Source organism: Haplochromis burtoni, unplaced genomic scaffold, assembly GCF_018398535.1.
Source record: "Haplochromis burtoni strain Fernald_Lab_line unplaced genomic scaffold, NCSU_Asbu1 Contig_29, whole genome shotgun sequence".
Taxonomy (NCBI): Eukaryota; Metazoa; Chordata; class Actinopteri; order Cichliformes; family Cichlidae; genus Haplochromis; species Haplochromis burtoni.
Window position 1 is genome coordinate 3,443,583 of NW_024582390.1, and position 9,500 is coordinate 3,453,082.

The window sequence follows — 9,500 nt, forward strand, 5'->3', positions numbered from 1 at the left end:
TGTCTGCACCTTGGTCCGGCACCTTCATGACAGCGATGTCACAGGTGTCACATGACACCCAGGACCTCAAATAGACCCAGAGATCCTTTTAAACTCAGAGACGAGACCAGAGAACAATGCATCAGACAGAAAGAGCAACAACAAGGGTCAACAGCCAGAGTTTTAGGGTCCAACAGCCCATTTTTAGCTTGTGTAATATCCTGAGTTATTCTTAATTAGAGCCATCTTCTTATATTTTGTAACTGGCTGTTGTTAAAGTCTTGCAGCATCTGTGGCTCCATAATTTCCTCAGGGATGAATAAATATTGTGATTGAATCTTCACTTTCATCAACACTGATTGCACTCCACAGACTGCACAATGCTGAAAACGGTCTCAAACACGACAAATTATCTCCAAATATCCACTCTAGAATCTAACTCTGAACTCCAATCAGCTTTTCTCACACTGAAAACTCAGTTTCAGCTCTGAACACGTGCACCCTGAGCTAATAAGCAGAAAGACATCAGAGATTCACCATGGCAACAGCCTCCAATTCAGTCCAATGAAAGCGGACCGTGAAGGAGAAAAGAGGGATTTTATTTATCCTCATCCACTCAGGCATCGTTTAATGGACTTCTGCTTCACAGAGACCCAGCTGGAGTCCAGCAGATGTTACACACTGACCGACCCGACGGTTTACTGTCAGACTCAGACTGTTAATGATGTGTTTGAACACCTGAACATATTCAAACACATTCAGACTGTCTGCAAGAGCAAACAGCACCTTTAGACCATGGCTGGTCTCAGTGGCTCTGTGGTAAAGTGGTTAACACAGTCTCTGGCTTGAGCTCCAGAGCAGCCACGTCAGGATAAATCAGTGGTGGCGTCCCCTGGATTCTTAAAGCCCTGTCAGACTCATTTTCACTCAGGTATTCCCTTCACTTCAAGCATGTGTTTGGTTTAAACAGGGATTCCTGCAGAGAACTTTTTTATGTCAGCGTAATAAAGTCAGAGTTTTAATGAGGATGTGATCACAGCAGGATTGGACATGTGGCTGCCCTTCGGCCCCACAGAACCAGAGTCTGACCCTCGCTGCCTTTAGTCCACGTGGCCTTGCTCCCTGCGGTGTCTCAGCACAGCTCGGCCTAGCATCAGCAGGAAAAACACGGTCGTCATGGCAGCATACGATCCCAGCACGGTCTGCACGGCGGCTGGAAAGTCGGGATGCAACAGAAGCGAATGGCTGCCAAAGTGGGGGTACACGAGGAGGTGGATCTCTGCCGCCCGGCGACCGTGCAGCCAGCAGTAATACACACCTGCAAGTGTAAAGACACCTCAGTCAAACTGAGCAGCACAGAGGTCGGACCTCATCATCGTCACCGCTGAACTGAAATATGATTCAGAGCATCTAAACATCTAAACATCAGCAAGACTAAGGAGCTGATCGTGGACTTCACTACAAAGCAGGCGAGGAATTACAAACCCCTCATCATCAGTGGCACGCCAGTGGAGAGAGTGGACAGTTTCCGATACCTGGGTGTCCACATCACTCAGGACCTGTCATGGTCCTGCCACATCAACACCCTGGTTAAGAAAGCCTGTCAGCGTCTCTTCTTCCTCAGAAGACTTAGAGACTTCCATCTGCCACTGAAGGTGCTCAAGAACTTCTACTCCTGCACCATCGAGAGCGTCCTGACGGCAAACATCTGCACCTGGTTTGGGAACAGCACCAAGCAGGACAGACGAGATCTGCAAAGAGTGGTGCGCTCGGCAGAACGCATCATTCAATCAGAGCTCCCTGACCTGCTGTCCATCTACACCAAGCGGTGCAAGTCCAAAGCTAGGAAGATTATGATGGACCTCTCCCATCCCCACAATGGACTCTTCTCACTGTTGAGGTCTGGGAAGCGCTTCCGCTCCCTTAAGGCCAAAACAGCGAGAATGAGGAGGAGCTTCTTCCCCCAGGCTATTCGGGGCCTGAACCAGGTGTAGGACTGGACTCTCCCAAACACGTCACTATAAGACTGGACTCTCACACACGCACCACCACACATTTCCTATAATCCTATAATTCCTATAATTTATAATCCTTATCTTTATAATCTCTTCTGCTATTTGCACGTTCTTTACTGTAATTTCCTAAGTTAATTTGTAAATTCTGTAGTAACCTGTAAACTGTAAATATTGTAAAACTTTCTTCTGTCATTTAATGGTCGGGCATTGTACAGCTACAAGCATTTCACCCCCATGTCATACTGTGTATGGTTGTGTGTGTGTGACAAATAAAATTTAATATTTGAATTTGATCTAAATAACAAATCTGATGCGGGCCAAACACCGACTTCAGATGGAGCATCAGGTAAGAGCGTCTGCGTGCCCTTCCTCACCTATGACCCCCTACTGTGGGCAGTGATCACCCTGTGATTGCGTGACCCCACACTTCCTGCACCCTCCTGGTTGAGGCACTTCCTGTACAGGGAGGAGACCCCAGACATGCACAGATTAGGTGGCAGGTCTGGGATCCCCAGGATTCTCCAGGGTTAGCTTCACAGCTTCACCTGCTGCCACCATAAAGTTCGGAAAAGGGTGGAGAAGACCCCGAGTGTAAAGAGTTATCTCAGAGTCAGCAGCCAAATATATTCACAAAGAGACATCTCGAGTAAAGGTCACCTGATGTGAGCTTCATGACTGGACAATGAGATGAGACCACCTGATGGGGGCGCTGTTCATACCTGAGTCCTGCGTTTGAGCCGGCTGAAACAGCAGGTGGTGCCCGGTGTCTATGAGCAGTCTGAGGTCTGCGCCTGAAGAGTGTTCAGACCTGTAGATGGGTTCGTTCCCTCTGTCCCAGGCGACCGCCGTGTCAGGGCGCGCCCCAGGACAGCCCAGGGTGAGGACCTGCCCGTCGGGATGGGTCAGGTAGTACAGAGGTAGCCCGGTTGGCAATGAGGCAGAACTGTGACACAGAAAAACCCAGAGGTGAAACATCTGGATTCAACAGCAAAGAGCACCGCAGGAAATCTTCAGGACTCAATCTCAGAGATGATTCACGGAGACATTCGGACACTGTGGTTCCAAGCAGGGCGACCACGCGTCCATGTGTCGGAGACGACAGGTGAGAGCGCACGAGGGTCACCACAAACAAAACTTTACTGGCACAAAACACAAAAAGAAAAAAACTACACGGGAACAAAGAGAAGACCAAAAACAAAGACTACATCTACACAGGGGGCTGACTCCAAGCCAGGACATGACAGGAAGTGACACGTACAGAAGAATAGCATGACCGACAGGAAACAGGTGAGAGTGAAGAGACTGTGTCATGAAACCAGAAAAACATGTTTAGCATGAATAACTAAATAACATGTCAGACAGACGACCACACACGTACGCGTCTCTGAGTTTTAGCTTCAATAATAAGAAAATAAAACCATGACTCTGGTTTTAAAGGAGCCCCCGTGAGGTCCAGCAGCAGACGGGTTCACCATCACAGTGGTCACACGCCGCTGGGAATCTAAAGGCCTTCTTATTAATTCGATCTTCAGAGAGGATTATGTAAATGTTTCTATACTGACTGCTGACAATCAGACTGGATTGAGACAGGTTGTGGATCATCTTCAGTATCTCTCTGCAGGACCAGTGAGTGATTTTATTAAAGTCTTCGCCTCGACTGACCCGAGCCACTGTGAGAGGGGACTGAATCTGCACAGATGCTCTGTCGTGTCAGGGAGTGAAAGAGTTAGTGTAAAAAGGGAAGCAACTATTAGTGTAATGGGTCAGTGCAATATCAGGACAGTCAGGGCATGTGCAGCACTGGGGATTGTGCAACATAACTGATGTGTTTCTGTTACTGATCTCTATACTGTCCTCTGTGTCCAGTCGTCATTGTTCTAGTATAATGTGATCATTGTTTTTGTCCTTGTCACATGACCTGTAAATAGTGTCTCTGTATGTTTTTGCTAACGTGTGTGTGTAACACCAGCCTGCCAGAGGGTCTGCAGAGGCTGTAATCTGGCATATTTAATTTGTTAAAATATTCATTAATATGTAGAGCCCCTCTTTCTAAATAAAAACAATTATAATAACTAAAAGTTCATTACTGAAATACACTTTGACCCTTGAAGATCGGGGGACGTCCAAACCGAGAGACATCAAGCTTCTGATTTGACCTCTGCTGACCTCTGACTTCCTGAGTAACAGGAAGTCTGTAATTGTGCACAGTCACCGGCTTGGTGCTGGACGGGTGTCACGCACACGCTCACCTGGACCCAAAAAGAGACATCAGACCGAGCAGCTTGGAGGGCGGGGCCTGGGACGGACACGTCATATGACAGCTTCTGACCTCCAGCTTCGCTGCGACTCTGCTTTGCTTTAAACCGAAGGCTCTTGGCACCGCCCCCGAGCTGCAAGAAACGACCGTCTGATTGGCCCGCCTGTAGCGCACGTTCAGGAAGCGGGAGCGTATGTAGCAGAGCCCGGCTCGGACCTGCTCGCCCGGCACGCCGCAGCGGTCGCACACAGACCACGGCTGGAAGCTGGTGAAGAGGCGGTACAGAGCGCTGAGGTCGGCGCTCTGGCCCCGTTTCCCGTCGCTAGCCTCTGAAGCGAGTCTGCAAACATCAGCTGATCGTTATTTCTTAAATATCGATTGATTATTAAGCTTAAACAAACAGGTTCGTGGTTGTCATGAATTCAGCATGTGCTCAGCGCACCTGTTGGTGAAGCTGAGCGTGGGAGCCTCCTGGATGTCCAGGTCGTAACCATAGAAGAAGTCTTTGTGGGCGGAGCCACAGATGTAGATGCCTGCATCATCGGGCCCAGCTCTGAAGATCAGCAGGCTGAAGAGTCGGATGGAGAAGCGACTCCGCAGGTCTCCGCTGTGAGGGACCTGGCTGGGATCGAGCAGGTGGTTGCCATGGTGATCAGTCAGCGCTTTGGTGTCCTCTGATCGTTCCAGATGTTTCCGGAAAAACCAGACAACCGACTGGACCTGAAACCGATATTTGAACCTTTTTCAGTCTGCACAGTTGGAAGAGGTTCTTAAATAGACGGAGGGGCTCCAGCTAGAGCCGCTACTCCTCCACAGCGAGCGCAGCACCTCCTGGCGAGGTGTGTCGGACGCCACGGTCATCCTCGGATGGCCACCGGCGAGGGGGAGGGGTCCTGATACAGTTAAAACCATGAAGTCGTAAATGAAATCTAGACGTTTGATTTGACTTTGTGCAGATGGAAAACCAACAGGAATAAAATAAAGAGGAAATGTTTTTCAGGTTGGTGACATTCGTTGTCGCAGTTTGCCTCACGAGGCTTCGATGTTTAAGGCATCGAACGTCTCAGAGTCAAAAACTTGTGTTTTCACTGTAAAACCGAAAGCTCACCTCCAGCATACTTATATATAGTGCAATACTCCAACATACATACCATACAATCATATCAACAGACTAAAACTAAACTCTGCAAACTGAAACAGATTCAACACAAAATATGAACCAACACTAACTGGATATTATAAAAACTACACTTTCTCTGCACAGATACCTGACACCCCAGGTGTGCAGTAGAAAACAGATGGTTAGTTACTCGCGTACTCTACCTGCTCTGGTTTGCAGAGGCAGGGCAGCTCCACGGTGACTCCTGACAGGTAGGCAGCGTTGGTGAAGGTCAGGAAGGCGGGACACGCCGTTCTGGCAAACATGTCCTGTTTGTCTTCAGGGGCCTCGTAGCTCCACGCCTTTGGAGTCAGGAAGAGGAGGAAGAGCGGGGACAAGGATGGCAAAGGCATCTCTGAGGAGGAAACAGTTTTTTTTAAACAGTCTGAAGAATGTTTACTTTCAAAGACAAACCGATGAGCTGAACTGTCCACTCCAATGACCTGCAGGAGTCTAAATATGACTGTGGGATCTTTGGGATCTCTGCTTCACTGGGTCCTTCCCCAGCACCTCCCGACAGATCTCCATCTTCTTTTCTCTGTCAGCAAAGCAGATAAACTTCAGCTCGGTAAACAGACACACAGTATCGCATCAGCAGCGTCTTCACAGAAGTACAAACCAACACCCTGCAGCCTCGTTGATTGGTTCCTGTCAGTCTGACATCAGATTCAAAGCCTGCAGAGCCACAAATCATGTGGAGGTTTCTGTGAGGGCGCCCCCTGCTGGGCCGCAGGTTTGTGACAGCAGAGCTTTTAGCAGTGCTGGAGGTGTGAGGGCTGCACTCAGACGGGGAAACACTTCACACGAGTGAAGAGCACTACACGAAAGCTGGTCTATTTATCGTTCCCATTAACTCAGACGGTTTCTCTCGTTCGTTCATTTTCCCTCATTTAGAAATCGAAACACAAACTTCAGAGAAAAGTGTTGTGAATGAAGCTGAGCCATCCCTTCATGCTCAGCTCGCTAAGTTCAGGAGCAAGTTTGAGCTCAGTGCTGGGAGGGAGTCAGTCACACTTTCACCAGTTCAGTTTCATCCTGCTGTGGGACCAGTTCTTCCTCTTCACCTATCCGCAGCTGTGACAGCTGGGTGTTTCCCAGCGTCAAGGTGATTTCTCTGAGAAGAAGAAGATGGCGCACAGAATCGTCCAATCACTGTACGGTGCCCGGCGAGCTCATGGCACAGAGCTGCTGCTGGCTTTCTTTTGTGGAGCTGGACGATCGGACAGCGGCAACACGGCAGCAGTGGACATGAAGCGATGCTGAGCCGCTATTGAAGTTCACGAAGAAACAGAGATTCTGGATCATCCAATTCTTAGGAGCAGGCAGCAGAGGGGAGGAACTCCTGATCCCAGAGTCGGTCCATATTCCAGGATGACGGTGGGACAGTTTGAGCTCGTGTTTTTGGAGTCAAGATCTGAGGAGCTAGCAGCAGCTGTGAGTCTCAGGTACGGCTGCAAGTCTGAGCTAAGAGCACACCTGTCGCTGAATGCAGTGACTGATAAAAGCTTCGTCCTATAAAATTATGAGAACATGTGAGTCTGAAGAACATTTTAACAAATGAAATATTTGCACAAATTTTATGTGTCCAGTGTGTAAAGACTGCAGAGGGGGAGGCTTCAACGAGTACAGGAAAGACAAACCTGGAGTCAACAGTAATGCACATTTACTCGCTCATAATGAAACAAACTCACATATTTTCATAAGGTGGGAGATTCTTGAGCAGCGAGCACAACTGAACCTCAGCGTGTGGCCCCAGGTGTGAACAGGTGAGAGTAATGCAGCAGTGATGAGGCTCAGCAAACGTGTTTCTGAGGAAGGTGAGAACGAGTGCGCCTGCATGCGTGGCGGCTGAAAGCGTTGAGCAGCTCTATGAATAGGGATGGGTATTGAAACCCGGTTCTTGTTGAGAACCGGTTCCCACTGTTTCAATTCCTTGGAATCGTTTGCCATTTTTGCAAACGATTCCCTTATCGATTCCAGTCTCCCCGAATGATGTCACCACGTTGCGGAGCGTCATTTACCTGGCAGGAAACACGGCGCCTACGCACCACAAACGCTCAAAAGTTTGATTATACTTTATGAGAACGGATGACAACAGGGCAACTTGCAATACTTGTAAAGTAGATATTTCATTTAAGGGAGGAAACACTACGAATATGCAAAAGCATTTGCTCACAAAACACGCGATGACCTTAAATGAATGTCGTGTTTTTAATTCCGCTCCGGACTCGTGAATCTCAACCCAGCAGCAGCGGTAACGTTTGCACGTCCTCTCCCGTTAATGCGGCAGGTAAATAATCAACTAACAGTGCATATTATGTTAGCGCGATCTGCCTTATTACAAACCTGCCATTACTGTGCATTTAGTGACCATGATGAGAGACAGAGTCTGGCTCAGATGCTGGCAGTTCTCGCTGCAGTCTGCCGGTAGCGTCTCCTTTCAGGCAGGATAGACGAATGTCACCGAGCAGTGACTCAGTTTGTGGTCAAAGGCTTGCACCCGTTTGCCACAGCAGATGATTTTCAGTAAGTGAATGTGTTTAATTGTAGGCAGGGACATTACTGGATATTCTTGTGTAATTGCTACAGAATAATTTATGTTATACTTTGTTATTGCTACAGAAGAATATTTATTTTATTATTTTACATTTACATTTTTTTTCCTGGGGACCCTGTGACACCCCATTGAAGAGCCGTAGGCTGGATCTCTTAAGATCTCACTGTTGGGTTTGTAAGGCCATGTTACTCCTAAATTTCTATCTTGTTCAAAGAGAAGATATAAAACAAAGTTCTAAGCTAATCGACCTTAGTGTTCTCCTTTTTTAAAAAGAATCGATAAAGAATGGAATCGGAATCGTGAAAATCTTATCAATACCCATCCCTATCTATGAACGCGTTTCATTTATTCAGAGGCTGCTCGAGTGTTTGCTGATGTTAAAACGTGTCACTCTGCCACTCTGCTTCCATTAGCGTTTGACATTTATTTTATTTGCTGCTTCATTCTGTTCCCTGAAAAGAGAAACGTGTTAAAAAAAAACATTTCCCTCACTTAATGCTGTCAGCGGGAAACAGGACGTTTTACTCCAGGAAGGTCTCCCATTCAAACCAGCTCTTATCCTCTGACCAGTTCATCCATCCTGTGTCAGGGTCGTGGAGGGACTGGAACATAGCCCTGCTACACCTGGACAGGTGGCCAACCCGACACATGGTTAACACAGAGAGACAGATGACCATCCACGTTCACATTTGGAATCACCAGCTGACCTAACCCCACTAACTGCGTGTTTGGACTGTGGGAGGAAGTCAGAGATACTGGAGAGAGCCCCAGGGAGAACATGCCAACTCTACTCAGTTGAACCCTGGACCTTCTTGTGACAGCCCCAACCACTACATCACCTGCTGCCACCTGCTTATTGCAATACCACTACGTCTCTCATCTGAGCTTTAGTTTTATTTATTGGTACCAAATGGCAATAGCAGTCACTTCAAGGCACTTCAATCAATCACATGACCAACGATGACTTTCACTGAGAACATGGAGGGAGGACAGCCACAAGTCTGAGTCTACACCTTCACAAACATGTGCGTTTGTGTTTGTGGCTCATGCACCCACAAACACAGACGCATGAAGAAGTAGCGCTATGTAGTGCATGAAATAAACTGCAGAGTGGTGCCAGTGTTGCTTGTTAATACAGCGTCCACATCAGCACAGCGACGTCCTGAGCTCTCATCTGTGGAGATCACTGAGTGAACCAGGACTGGCCCTTCAACGTTCTGGTTCAAACTACTTCCTGTTTCCTCTTTAGCAGGGCTGTAAACACTCACCTGCACAGTCACCTGCTTATCTGTCCTCGTTACAGCTGCAGAAACGTGCACACACACTAACGAGGACTACAAAGATGCATTTAATGCTATGCAGCAGGTCTCGCCGGTCTCTGTTATAAGGACATCAATGGGCTTACTGAGTGTATCACAGGCTACATAACTTTCTGCACCGACTCCATTGTTCCAGCTCAGACTGTTCATTGTTACCCAAATAACAAGCCGTGGGTGACTAAGGACATCAAAGCCCTCCTCAACAACAAGAAGA

The 9,500-nt window shown here is 47.9% G+C and overlaps 1 protein-coding gene across 3 annotated transcripts; it reads right to left on the minus strand.

Annotated features, from left to right (window-relative positions):
- Positions 1-436: 436 nt before the first annotated feature.
- On the minus strand, positions 437-6,520 carry LOC102294023 (Ig-like V-type domain-containing protein FAM187A). Of its 3 annotated transcripts, XM_005918136.3 has the most exons (6): positions 5,854-6,520; positions 5,575-5,765; positions 4,694-4,971; positions 4,244-4,591; positions 2,714-2,937; positions 969-1,297 (listed from the first exon to the last, which is right to left on the minus strand). In XM_005918136.3, exons 2-6 carry the CDS (start codon positions 5,761-5,763, stop codon positions 1,080-1,082), a joined length of 1,257 nt encoding a protein of 418 aa, XP_005918198.1. In that variant the 5' UTR covers positions 5,764-5,765; positions 5,854-6,520; the 3' UTR covers positions 969-1,079. The 3 variants fall into 3 exon arrangements, with proteins under 3 accessions (XP_005918199.1, XP_005918198.1, XP_014187830.1); XM_005918137.3 differs by lacking the exons at positions 2,714-2,937; positions 5,854-6,520 and having other exon boundaries at positions 437-1,297; positions 5,575-5,844; XM_014332344.2 differs by lacking the exons at positions 4,244-4,591; positions 5,854-6,520 and having other exon boundaries at positions 5,575-5,840.
- Positions 6,521-9,500: the final 2,980 nt, after the last annotated feature.